General features: G+C 46.8%; 1 protein-coding gene across 1 annotated transcript in view; it reads right to left on the bottom strand.

The window, feature by feature from the left end:
• The window catches only part of CTNNA1 (catenin alpha 1), a 121115-nt gene that overhangs the window by 42614 nt on the left and 64626 nt on the right, over positions 1-13875 (bottom strand). Inside the window, exons 8-9 of the mRNA XM_079319755.1 lie at positions 8600-8680; positions 7700-7852 (exon numbers count right to left, since the gene is read on the bottom strand). Of these exons, the coding sequence (XP_079175881.1) occupies positions 7700-7852; positions 8600-8680 (234 nt within the window). The remainder of the gene's footprint in view (positions 1-7699; positions 7853-8599; positions 8681-13875) is intronic.

Genomic DNA, 13875 nt, shown 5'->3' with positions numbered 1-13875 from the left:
AGCTCCCTGGTGCCATTCCAAGTACAGCTGCCCTGTAGAAGCTCTGCTCCACACTGGCGAGCTCCTGCCATGCCCTGGAGGAAATGTTCTTGCCCAAGAGAGAGCCAAGGTTTCATAGAGTTGCCAAGGTTTTCTGTGTTGCCAAGGTTTCATAGAGCAGGGAAGTTTTTCACCCAGCTGGGCAATCCCAGAGTTTGTGCATCAGGACAAACCAGACCGGGCTGCATGGAGACAACCTCCCTCCTGCCAGCAGCAAAGATTCTCAGTCAGACAGAAAGGTGTCTGAAGAGAATCAATACATCTAGAGCATAACCCACACCCCCAGCAGGGAGCTGCAGCAATATCCTTATTTCCAACCTGGATTTTCCTCTCTGCAGACCTGAGGGAAAGCAGGGCTGCTACAGGAACACCAGTGTGGGACGTGGGCACCGTGCCCCTCATCGTGCAGCTGTGGCAGCAGATGTAACTGCTGGCACAGGAACTATTCCTCCCTCAGACAAACAAGCTAAAGTGTTAAAATGTTGTTATAATCACAAACCACATTAGTTACACAAGTCTATGTGAGCTGCCATGACAGCAGTGACACCACTGGTGTGTGATGGAGAGCTCAGCTTCAGCTGAAACCTCCTGAGCAAAGCCTCAGCTGAGATGCTCCTTAGCAACACAAATACCTTCCCTTAAAATAAAAGTGATTCTAGTAGTGATATTTGGACAGGACCCAAATAATCATCCTTATTCAAAAATGTCTCTGTTTATGAAAATGGAAATGAAGACAGGCTGGGAGAGCAGGGGGTGTTCACCTGGAGAAAAGAAGGCTCTGGAGAGACCTCAGAGCCCCTTCCAGGAGCTCCAGGAGTGCTGGAGAAGGAGTGGGGACAAGGCATGGAGGGACAGGACACAGGGAATGGCTCCCACTGCCAGAGGGCAGGGCTGGATGGGATATTGGGCAGGAATTGTTCCTGGCAGGGTGGGCAGGGCTGGCACAGGTGCCCAGAGCAGCTGTGGCTGCCCCTGGATCCCTGGCAGTGCCCAAGGCCAGGCTGGACATTGGGGGGTGTCCCTGCCATGGCAGGGGGTTGGAGTTGGATGAGCTTTAAGGTCCCTCCCAGTGCAAACCAGTCTGGGATTCTGTGAAATTGCTCTTCTCTCCCATCTCAGCTTGCTCATCACTGAGAACACGCTGCCTTATGATCTGACTAAAGGCTTCCAACTTGGTGCCTATTATTAGCTGCTTAAAGCAGTTTTTGGTGATTCAGACAAGTGTTCATGGCAGTGGAGCTGTAATTGTCAGTACACTGTGCTCTTCACAAGACACAAAACAGTGTCAGTAACAAGCTCCACACAGATTCCAGGCACCTCCCTGATGACATGACGTGACTAATAATCTAATATTGCTAATGACTAAGATGATCAAAATCCAGACATGCATCAAGGCTTTTACTTAAATATCAAGAATTAAAACGTTTATGCCACATCTATAAAAAACTTCACCCAAAAAGACACTTAAAAATGCTGTTGGAATTAAGACTTAAGTATCTGGAAAATAAAAGAACTCTATTGCTTTTCAGCTACCTCTGAAGACATCATGCCAACACCACCTAAACCCAACTGTTCTCACACTTTCTGACCTCTTTTACACATTTCCCTTTCCACAAAAGCTTCTGTTTCCAAAGGAAAAAGGAGCAGAGTAAGCACAGGGTAGTTTCTATTGGAATAAAATGCATATTAATATTTTCCAAACCTCAAACTCATTCACCTCCAAAGTCCATCCCCTCCACATGTGCCTTGGCCCAGGTGTGCACAGAGGAAGCCCTGTCCAGACACACAGCAAGGTGACTGTCCCTGTGGCTGAGCTGTGGAACAAATGCCTCTCCTCCATGAGTAGCAGCAAAACATGAGGATTTCCAAAGAGAAGAATTGTCTCCAGACAGCCCAATCCCTGCCAGATTTGTGAGGATTCAACCCCTTCATCTCTCCCATCAGTTTCGCTGTCATGGCCCTGCTTGCCCATGGGCACTCACAATGAAATCTGGACAGAAAGATTACCCTGAAGTCTCCTATCCCTCTTCCAACATCATTTTTAAACTCTACAGCATCCTACAGAGACTTTCATACATTATTTGGTGTAGCATTAGAAGATTGGCCTCAAAAAATAACCCTACAAGAGCAGAAGTTATCCTATTAAAAGGTCACTTGCCTTTACTTATGTATGATGTATTAAATTTGTATATCCAGTTTTGTTGAAAAATGTAGGAACATTTTTCTGCTGAGGCTTTCCTGCTTTTCTGATTATGAATGTAAGGAAAGCATGCTCTACGAGAAGAATTTCATTTATTTATGAATTAGTTGACTAATAAAATGAACTTACAAGGAAAGTGCATCAGCTGTTGAAGAGTGTCAGACTTTAGAGGGCACATTAGAGTTACACTGGTCATTTATTGGAGACATTAGTTTTAAATTGCTGCCAAGGCTATCTATAGACAAATTACAGAAAACGTGCTTGTGCTTTGGAAGAGACATTTTGCTCATTTTGGTCTCCATTTTAAATGCAAAATAACTCTGTCTCTTTTCTCCAGACCACACTGCAAGGACATTTCCCTTGTAATACAAAATTACCTTAAAAATAAAAGCAATAAAAGACAAACCTGAGTTGGCAGATATTTTTCCCTCTATAAATGAGAATACTAGAAAAATAGGTGCTGAGGTACCCTGGTAATGACCCTCATCTGGAAAATGCTGGGTTTTGAGATTTAGTATAAGTCAGAAAAACACTCCAAGTCAATATCTGAGCTGGGTGCCAAGTGCTTGTGTTGCTCCTCAGGATTCATCCCTGCCTGGCAGCACTGACTGACCCCTGTGCTGGCAGCCAGGAGGGGACAGCACTGCAAGGATGGGCAAAGCCACCTCCAAAGAGGTCTGGAAAATTCTTTGTGAGCTCTGGAAATCAGGGGGCTGATAGACACAAAGGATAATCTTGTCAGAGCAGACTTACTCCTGGATCTGCTGGATTCTTCCATTCCATGCTTTGTTTGCAATAAATGTTACCTGGCCATACCCAAGTAAGTGACAATGAACAGGGACAGCTTTTCTTCCTTCACTGTGCCCCCAGTCCAAAAACCAGATTTTATTTGAAATCCAAGCTATGTTTTATCCACTTCACATTTTAAAAAAGCCTTTCACATGTAAAAAACCTGCAGCTGCTGAGACTCTCTGAAGAACACACAGGCTGCAAGCCTGAGCAAATCAGGATAATTGCAAGAAAAATGTGGCAAGTGTGCAAGGCTTCAGGCTTTGGGAAAGGGGTATTTTTAGATTTTAGACTGAAGAAGACTCTAGGACATCAGGCTAGACAGTGAGGGCAACAGAAGGGGGGAATGTCAGAGCAAGAGGCTACAGAAAGCTTATGGAGCTGCAAGTGCCCAAATGTGATTCTTTCCAAGCAAATAAATTTGCCGTCTGCATCTGTTCATGGGTTTCACTGAAAATGAGAAAATCATCACTCCATATGCAAGATGCAACCCAGTGCATTAAAAAAAGGCACAGAACAGTCTTTTCAGATAACTTAAGGCAATTAGAAAAAAAAAAATCAATGCTTATGAAACACCATTGAGAGCTTTTGCCTCCTTGGTCTTATCAATATTTCTTGTGGTAAGAAGAAGACTTATAAATAAAATTTAAGTTGAGAAAAACATTTTACACAAAGGTAGTGGGTTCCAGAGGAAAAAGAGATCATTTGTTCCTTTTAAGGAATTACAAATTCCAAATATATTCTCCAAAATATTCTTCAGCAAGCAAACTGAAGGACTTTAACCTGGACTCTGTCCTTATTTACCTTTTACTTCCTAATTTCTTAACATCTGAAAAACTTTTCCATTAAAACCATACAGAGTTACAGTGTCTCTCACTGTAACCAGTGACAAATCCACAGATAATTTTCACATTTCTAAAGTGTTCAGCAGTGTGGCAGAGATTTCTGTTGAACATGTCTGGCTTTTTCCCTCTGCAGGAGCATCCCCGGGGAGCAGCACAAAGGCAGCTCAGCACAAACGCTGCTCAGAGCCTGGCAGGGACAAAGAGCCAGCGTGGTGCTCAGTGACATCACTGGGATGGGCACCACACTGCAGGACAGATCTGGCCCTCCTGGGGAGGAACAGCCACTCCAAGGATGTCCTTCCTCAACAGCAAAGCCAGGCTTGACAGCCAAGGCTACCTCACCCAGTGGGAAAAACCATTGGAATGGAGTCAGCAGTTCACAATCTGCAAACTGGAAGGACTTCTGTAGCTTACAAGTGAATTTAACTTTTTGTTAGGCTGTTTCCCCAAATGCTGTCCTTTCTGTTGTTCTTGTGTGTTACATTGAAATTGGCTTCTCAATTCCTGAATTAAACTCCTTTAACCAAATCCAGCCAGAGTTAATGGTCTGTTAGCACAGAGCAATTTTGAAAGCTATCTTTGAAACGTATTATTCAACTGAGACAAGGCTCATTCTACTCTTTTACTGTTACTCAGTTTTCAAAAGGCAGGATAAAACGGTTAGGATTTTACTAGGTGGGAAACAAATTAGATGGGAGCCCTTTGGGATGCTCTTGGGATGGGCTCTCTAGAAGACACAGACCCAGCAGGCAAATCAGCTTTTTGTGGTTATTGCACCTTTTGGTCAAATTTGGCAGCCTGGACGTTAGGAACCACAAAAGCAGACAGTGCTGTGCTGCCAAGAAGGGAACATTTCAAAAGGAAATTACCCAAATCATGTGCTTGCATCTCTTTATGGGTGCTTGGAGGGCCCATAAACAGCTCTGCACTGTGCTGAGGCAGGGCAGAGCCAGCACTGCCACTCTTGTCTGGCCACAGTCTAGTATGAAAAATGAAATAAAGTAAATCTCTCTCATTATGTATCCCTGGGGCTGGTTCAGTGACTCCTGCAGCTCACAGCCATGGGGGCATTAACCCAGTGCAAGCCCTGCCAGCAGTGCAGTGGGGATGTGCTGAGCTCCCAGGGCACAGCAGCATCTCCTGCCCTCACCCAGCAGGGAGGGAAGGAAGGACATGAGCTTCCCTCTGGATCCAAAGCACAGCAGCCTGTCAGCCAGGCCATGCTACAGCTCCACCCTCTGCTGCAGCTGTCTGGGCACATTTGCTGCCCTGAGCTGCCCAGCAGCACCTGTGAGGGCAGTTCTGATAAACTCCCTGCACACTCATTTCCCTGAAGCAATCACTGCCCATCTCACTGGGCAGAACACCTTCAGCTCTGCTCTTGCACAACCTTTTGTTGTTTCTCCTGAGTTTCCTGCCCAAGAGCAGGATCATGAGGGAACTGGCAAACATCCTTCTCCATTCTGGCAGAGGCACAGGGCATTTCAAGTGCTACCACCCTGACCCACCTTCCTGCACAGTGAATCTGACCTCCCACACAGCTCTGGTGGCTCTCCTGTCCCTGGGGACAGGGCTCTGCAGGAGCACTATTCCCTTCTGTCCAAGCTATGTGTATAGATGAATCCACCTCCATTCAGGGAAGAGCTTTATAAGCCATCTACATCATGCTACTCTACAACTACAGTTACATTTCAGACAGCAAGAGCAATAACCAAGCCTTCAAAAAGCTGTTGCAGCAGCATATCACTTCAGCAGAACCTTTTGATGTCAGTCAAAAATATTGCTGAATGACTACTTTCAGGGGAATAGTCCTTGGAAGACAAGAGAGTCTGGCTGTACAGGGGCTCTGGAAACTCCTCTGCAGCTTGGCATGTGCACACCAGGTAGGGCCAGTGCCAGTGAGGATGGAACTGTGGCTGCTCTGGTGGGACACAGCTCCTGAGGGGCAGGGAGAAAGAGCTCACCTCTGGGTGAGAAGGACTGGGGAGAAGCTCAGGGACAGAGCAGCACCATTATTCCTTTCTAATTATGCCAATAAATTCCACACAGTGCTGAGGAGGTAGCAGAACTCTGGCAGAACAGGCACTGCTATTGTTACACGATTCAACTTCTTCTGTAAACAAGCCCTAAAAATAATTTTCTAGATAAATCAGGCTTGCAAAATGAAGAAGAGAGGCTTTAGACCAAACCCACTTCAAAGTGTTCCCAAGGCTGTATCCTGCTGCCAAGGCAGGGCACAGCAGCCCTGCCTTCCTTCCACATGCTGCTTTACAGAACAACGTCAGTTACTTAAAATTTAGATTAGAATAACTTTGCAGCTCTAGGAGGACAGCACTGATGCTGAAACATGACAAGTCAAAAGAGAAAAATGGATGCCTTCAAGGAATTAAAAGATTTTCATTGCTTAGACAGCAGCTCTAAAGAGCTGGACAAACCTCCTGCACCTTGGACTATCGGGCAGCTGCAAAGTGCACTAAGAACCTACAAAAAATACATTGTATAGGTCAGAAGCTGCTTTTGCTGATGTCTGATTATTCTTATTCTTATTCTTATTCTTATTCTTATTCTTATTCTTATTCTTATTCTTATTCTTATTCTTACTCTATTTAAATCTGCCCAGCTGTTTGAGCAATCCCCACAAGCCTTGGAGACACATGAACTCCATTATCAAACACAGACACACAAGTGGCCTGGGACTGTTCCCTGGGAACTGTTGAGGTTAAGCACAACCAGCCAGAGCCTTAAAGCACAGAAGAGCACAGGAGGAGTTTTTGAAGCTCATTCCTAGTGGCATGTTTCCTCAACAATACCTACAGCTGTTTGTTTGTGCCACTCAGCATCAGCTGGCACAAAACTCTCACCAGGTGGTGGCAGGGGGCTGGGAATCCCAAGGTGGATCCATGACCAGGGGCAGGCTCTGGGGCTGCTCTCTGCACACAACACCCATGGAAATAAAACTGTTTCCCTCAGCAGGGCACTAACAACCCTGAAAGCAACTCCCTGCCAGGATGGGCAGCCAGGGGAGGCTCAGTCTCTTCTCCCAGGTAATGAGGAACAGCCTCAGGCTGGGCCAGGGCAGCTCAGGGGGGACAGCAGCAGCAATTTCCCCATGGAAAGGGAGCTCAGGGGCTGGAACTGCCCAGGGAGGGTTGGAGTGCCCATCCTGGAGGTGCCCAAGGAATTCCTGGAGGTGGCACTGAGTGCTCTGGGTGGGGACAGGGTGGGGATGGGGCACAGCTGGGACTCCGTGGGCTGGGAGGGATTTTCCAACCTCAGTGATTCCTGATTCCAGTTCAGACAGGCTGGTCCCAGTTAAGCTGGCTCTCCCCCCAGTCAGAGCTCTACAGTTCACTAGCTGCAGAGCCTTTGGGTTTTCCTCACAGAGGGTGGCAGGGGTCAGCTGTGTTGTCACCCCAAGTGCTCTGTTTGCTCTTTACACACACACAAGCAGCTCTTCATTCTGAAAGCCTTCACACCTTTGTATTTGTGGGATTTTACTGGCAAAAGAAAACCCTCCAGGCTTCAAAGCCATGGGTCAAGCCAGCAGGACAATCTCCCTTACTTCAAATGACCACCTCCAAGTAACAAAACCTTTATCATATTGTAATATCCACAACTACATGGGTTATTTAACAGCTCTTTTTGATAAGCTTAACATTTCAATTATTTAAATATTAAATCGTATTTAAGTTAATTCAAATAAAATTTTAAAAAGAAATTTATTACAGAATTTGCTTTGTGCTTCAACAGAATTGAAAAACCTGTTTTGCCTAGTCTTGCCTTAATTTAACTAGGAACAATTAAATTTTAATTTGTACCATCTTACCTCAATCAATTTGTTGGCATGTTCACGGAAAACCTGGGCATATTCTTTAACTTCTTTCTCATTCCCATTCTTGGCAGCTTCAATCAATACTAAAAGAGGAACATTTGTTTCCAGAAAAGAGTCTGAAACATGGTCCATAACAGCTTTGCGAAGCTAAAATAAAAATAAAAGAATGAGTTATTTCTCAGTAGTGTTCCACTGCTGTTTCCCTCTTACTGTATTAATATGTAAAGCTTAAACTGCTTTTGTCATTGATCCTTTTTCCTTTGTATGACCAAGGCTTTCCCTGCACAAAATCTTGTCTACACACTTCTTGCTTCAATTTAAATTAAATCTCCTTAAAAAATGGATTAGTTATAGAAGTGCAAGTCACCAGTTTGGCCACAAATATTGATTTAGCAGCTCATATTGGTTTTGTCTGAGTAAATTTGCTGCTTTCCCTCAGCTGATTAAACAACACACTGATTTAACTTTTTTATTTTTCTGCTAGAATAAAAACATTTTTCAACAAACCTGATCCATATTCTCGCTTACTCAAAAATGAGAATATATTACTTTAAAACAAACAGACAAAAGGCTGATGCTACATAAATACAGCTCTCAAATAAAACAGGTTGAGATGAACACCACCAGAATTGTAAAATATTACTGGTTATCTCTGAAGTCCATCAAGTGGAAGTTGTTTTTTGGGGGGTTTTGGTTGGATTTTAAATCTCTCTTGCCATGAGGATGATTAAGACTCCAACACCTATATCACACGGGAATTACATTCCCACCTGATGCTTCCCACTGGAAGCTTCTGGCTTTTAACTCACAGAAGACAGGCCATCAAACCCAGTGCCCAGCAGAAAGAAATGCCCAGACTGGTCTGTGTGAGCAGCCCCTGTGCCCACTGCTCACCTGCCTGCGCAGGTCCCGGGTCTTCTTGGTCATTTTATCAATGGCAGAGTTCAGGGCATCGCTCCTCTCCTTGCGGCCAGCCTGAGAAACAGCAGACAAAGAGGTCAACAGCTATTCAGGTCTGGAAGTTAAACCAGTTGTTATTCATTTCAGGTATATAGTAATGCTCTTTTTCCATTTTTGAGGTCTGGGAAGTGACTCTGCACGCTGGCAGCAGAGTCTCCACCTCCCCAGTAAAGCAGTCGCTGCTCCCTCCACACCCCACCCCAGGGATCACACAGCACTGCTCCTGAGCAGGCAGTCAAAAGCCCAGAATCAAAAGCAAAATCCTTATAAACCAATTGTTGGCTAAGAAATTCAACATTTCAAGTGAGTCTCCAGGCCCACCCATGGGGAGCTGCCAAGGTTTGATCCAGCACGTTGTGCCTGAGCCCTGTTGTTAGAGAGGCCAAAGGGCCAGGCAGCAAGGGCAGCTTCCCTTTTCCATCAGGGCTTCCTTTTCCACTGGGTCAAAAATATCCTCCTTTACATCAAATTAAGAGCCTGATAAGACAGTGGTGGTGGTCTGGTTTTGCTGGGAGATTGTTCTCTTTAATATAGCTTATATTAGGGTTTCAAAACACACTTTATTCAACCACAATCCAATTTCTGAAGTCCTAAGCCACAATCAATATAATTATCCAGTTGAGAAGAAAAACTATTTAGCAGTGCTGCAGTGAGGGTATGCCAGGTATCAATTCTCCAGGTGACAGGCTGGTGTGAAATATCTGGATGAACAGCTTTGAATCTAAAACATCAAGTCCACTCCACAGTAGAAATAAAAAATGGGGAGGAGGGAGTCAGGATGTTGTAATGTCATTAGAGTATAATGAATTATTGAAGATTTGTCACTGCCATGATCAAGTTATTTGATTCTCATCACAAAAGGTAACTGAAAAGTGACTGGAGCTGAACCCAGGAGCTCGTTGTGACACCGCCAAGCCTTCAGCAGCCCTGGCACTGGCCCCTGCTTTGCTCTACATTCAAAAATCAAAGCTGAAGGCTCTAAATAAAGTGAAGATTAATGCACTGATTTACCCAACACTTTGCTGTTGCCCTGCTCAGGGAATGTGACAGACAAGGCTCCCTGAGCAATGGCTCTGTCCCTGGCACACTGGTGGCCTGCAGGGGACAGTGACCCCAGAATGTGCCACCAGACACTGCCCCAGCCCCAAACTGCTCCCAGACACAACCTGCAGGGGCAGCTGCTTCCCCCACGATGTTTCACCCCTCTTTACCCACAGCAATGTGACCATTCCACTGAACCCACAGCACCCTCCCCACACAGTGGGGCTTTTTTCCAGGAATATGTTTGGATCTAAGATATGTGCTCATCTATTATGCAGAAAGCCAAACATTCAGCTGTTCCAAGAAGTGCCATTTCACTTCTCCCCGGGTGCTCCCACATTACCATTTTAACAAGAAGCAGGAGCAGGGATTTGAGGCAAGGACACCCATCAATTCCACTTTGCTGTCCCTGGCTTCACAGCCACAACAGCCTCTGTACACAGCACCAGATGCCTTTTGGATGAGAGGAAAACCAAGAGATGGCTTCCACTAATGGACCACTATGCAAAACACCCCAAAAAGCACATTACAGCCTGAGCATCTCACTGATTTCTCACTGCTGGTCTGTTCCTATGAAACCACACCACATCCTAGCACACAAGGAGCTATAGAACCCAACCCCACTCAATTTTAGGAAGGCAGCTCCAGTTTATTTCCACCTTGTTGGCATGCAGAAGTTTGAGTGCAGAAGCTTGTCAAAAGCATGACCAGAATTTACCTCAGAAGCCTGCAGGATAAAGCACCCTGCTAATTTAGCACAGGAGTCACTAATTGGGTTCATTCATTAGAGCTGAGTGGGGTCAGAGCATGACAGACGCAGGGCACCTTGGTGGCTACAGACACCCTGCTGCCAGTGACACCTTAAACCATCACAGCCAACTTCAGCAAAGGTCCTGGGGACAACAAAGTCAAAATTTGCCCACCTGAAGTTTCCTGACCTTTTTTCCCTGCATAATAAACACTGTGGGGTCAGCCAGAGCCCGTTAGGACCTGGTGGGACACATGAAGCCCTGCACAGCCCATGGGAGCATGAACCTTCCTGGGCACAGAACCACCCTGAGGGTCACCCCTGAACACAGCACAGGCACTTTGGCCAGACTCCCACCAATTTTACCCATTGGTTCCATCCTACAGTCCCAAAGTTTGAGCTGGGCTCCCTCTCTCAAGTAACAAATCATATTTTAAAGGCTCCAAGTGACAGTTTAGCTCTTCTGGGTAATTTGTCCCACTAATAAATTAATCTAAGTATTAAAAACTGGTCCTCATGTCTGGTGTGAACCTTCACTGAGGAGCCAGCTAATGACCCAGCAGCACAAGGCAGCCCTGCATCCACAGAACTGGGAGGACTTACAAGAGTGAAGCCCAAATATTCAGATTCCTGACAGGATTTTTAAATATTCAGCACAAAACTCTGCTGAGGGAATCACAAACCCCGCAGCCAGCAAGCAGCTAATAGATTCAGTAGATTTAATAGGGTCATGATGACCATGTCAATCATTCTGCAGTATGATATCCCAACTCTGACTGGTATCATGGATAATAAATTTAGCCACGGTGCAAATTTACTTTAAATTAAATCAGATCTTTATCAAAGAGGATAGAATTGATGTTAAAAATCACTCGTTTCCCCCACCCCCTTTATCTCTGCTCCTCCCCCACCACTGCTGCCCCTCTTGCAGAGCACCACAAACATTCCCTGTCACATCCCTGCAGCCCCAGCTCACACCACCATCCTCAGCAGGGCTTGTTTCAATGCTCAAAGCAAAGAAAGGGGATTTGCACACAGGGAGAGGAGCAGAATCCCCATTTCTGTCACAAAGCCTTCCTGCTCTAGCTGTGCTATCTGAGCTCTGACAAGCAAAACACAGACCCAAGGAGCATGGTGGTGGTGGTGGTGCATTCCACCAGGATCAGCAGAGCATGTGCTGTAACCAGCCACTCAAATATATGTTTTTGTAGCTGAATATCCCAAACATCTGCTGTTAATCTTAAAGGCTCATCATCAGTTTGGGTTAAGCTGAGCCCACAGAGGTATTGAGAGAGAAGTGCCTCCTGCTCAGCACCATCCCTGCAGAGCCCAACCTGACTCCTCCTAAATCAGCACCCAGATGTGAACCAGATGTGCCACTGCTGAGAGCCACCACTGTCCCACCTGTCTTCCACCACCCAATCACCCAAAAAAGATTCTTGGCAGAGAGGTTTCTGCCTCTGGTGCCTGTGAATTGAGTTCTGGGCTGTCAGTACAACAGGTTAATGATGGGAGCTGAGTGACTGACAGTTGAGTGCCTGGAACACCTTCCTGAGGTCAGGCCCTGCTGTCACTGTGCCACCTCTGAGCTCTGCTGTCAGGGGACACGGGACAGCAGTGCTCAGCTGCACTGTGCCCCATGCCTGGCTTTGCTTTGCCACCCAGTCTAATTCCCTGTCTACAGAGGACAGCCATGCACAGCCCTCCATCACTGTGACAGCAGGGCTGCCAACAAACACCAGACAGAACAGGGCAGATTCCAGGCCAGGCAGAGTGAGCACTGATGTGTGACCCACACCAATTCCAGCAGTGTTTTCACATCCAAGAGTGGAGGAAGCAGGACTGTGCCCTGATTTGCTGCAGGAAGGAGTCACCCACAGCCCAGCACAGCAAATGGGCTGCATGGCATGGTCCAGGGCTCAGCAAGGACCTGAGGGACTACACAGCTGCCTGCACTGTCCCCCTGGCCATGCCACAGCCCTGCCAGGCTGCAGCACGGGCAGGGGAAGGGTGGCTCTGCACTCACCCTGCTACAAGGAGCAATTACCATGTGCAGCCAGTGCCAGGTGCAGAGAGCTGCTGGACAGGGAGGTGAGAGCCACCACGCTGTGCCACCCCACGTGCCCTTTGCTCCCATGAAGACAAGGACAGCCAACCATCAGTGCCCATCCCTCCCACTGCCCTCCCCAAAGCACTCTGCAGCTGGCCTGAAGCCCTGGGCATATCTCTGATGTGTCTTTGTCCCAGGTGCCCCCTCCCAGGGCTCAGTGACAGAGCACACACAGTGACACTCCAGCCACACGTCCCTGCTCACCTCCTGCCCACAGCCCCGTGACACAGCACTAACACAACCTCCTGGCCAAAACCAGCAAACCCTCTTGTGGTGCCCGAGGTACTGACACCTCCCAGTCCCTCCCTGCAGGCAGAGGGGTGAGCTGGCTCAGGGCAGTGCCACACCTGCACGTCCCAGCTGCTGCAGGCTCACCCTCCAGGCCCCCAGCACAGCACAGCCACACAGCCCCCACGTCTCCATCCAGCAAAATTAGCTGGTATGTTGTTCTTAATACACTAGGAAGGCTTCCACAAGATGTCAGCCTAACTAAATGACAGCACTGGCCTCAGGGTGCAGCTCTGCTTTGCCAGCGCACGGCTTTAGCAGGAAAACCAGTGGTGCTGCTGCTCCAGCACTGGGGTAGGTGAAAAGCCCCCAAAAGGGTTATCTGGCCCTAGCAAGTTTATTCCTGCCAATTTTCCTGTCCACGCTGCATGTGAGGGCTCAGGCTGCCATAAAGCTCCTGCTGTGGCAGAAGTGCCCAGGTGGTACCAGATACGGTTTTCCACGCTAGGCAATGAGTTTCTCGGCTCAGAAGTGCATTTCTGTGAGTTTTCTGGGGGTTTATTCCCAGTCTGTTGCACCGTGACACCCCAGGCAGCTCCCAAGGAACAATGTGAATGTTGCTGCAGCGTTCCAGACTTGGGAGACTGAGATGCACACTTATGGCAATAACTGTTATTTCACAGCAAGTGCACATAAAAACATGTTTTGCTAAGAAAAGCGCCCATAAAGTTCACGTTAACAGTTTCCTAAACAGGAAACTCGCTGGCAAGGTGCTAAATAGCCCTTGTTTGGTTAAGGGCCAAGGAATGGAGAGCCTCAGAAAAGGAGCAACTCACCGTGTTTGAACATTAACTCTTAACTCTGTGCCAAATTACACAATCGTTACGTGGGAGGAACCTACCAGCAGATATTGATGCAAAAAAGCAAAATGTTTCCAACAATACCTAATTTCAGTCTCCTGGTAAGAAGGTAAGAGGCAGCCCTGGGGAGAGCTAACAGCTGACCTCAAATTATACTCTTTGGAATGCTGTTGTTAAATGTTATGGTAACATATTGAAATGTTATTAGAATTCAAAGCAGAAC

The sequence above is a fragment of the Erithacus rubecula genome (genome assembly GCF_903797595.1).
Source record: "Erithacus rubecula genome assembly, chromosome: 16".
In the NCBI taxonomy this organism is placed as follows: Eukaryota; Metazoa; Chordata; class Aves; order Passeriformes; family Muscicapidae; genus Erithacus; species Erithacus rubecula.
The sequence above is the reverse complement of the archived record's forward strand: the minus strand, read 5'-3'. Positions and strand labels throughout refer to the sequence as shown.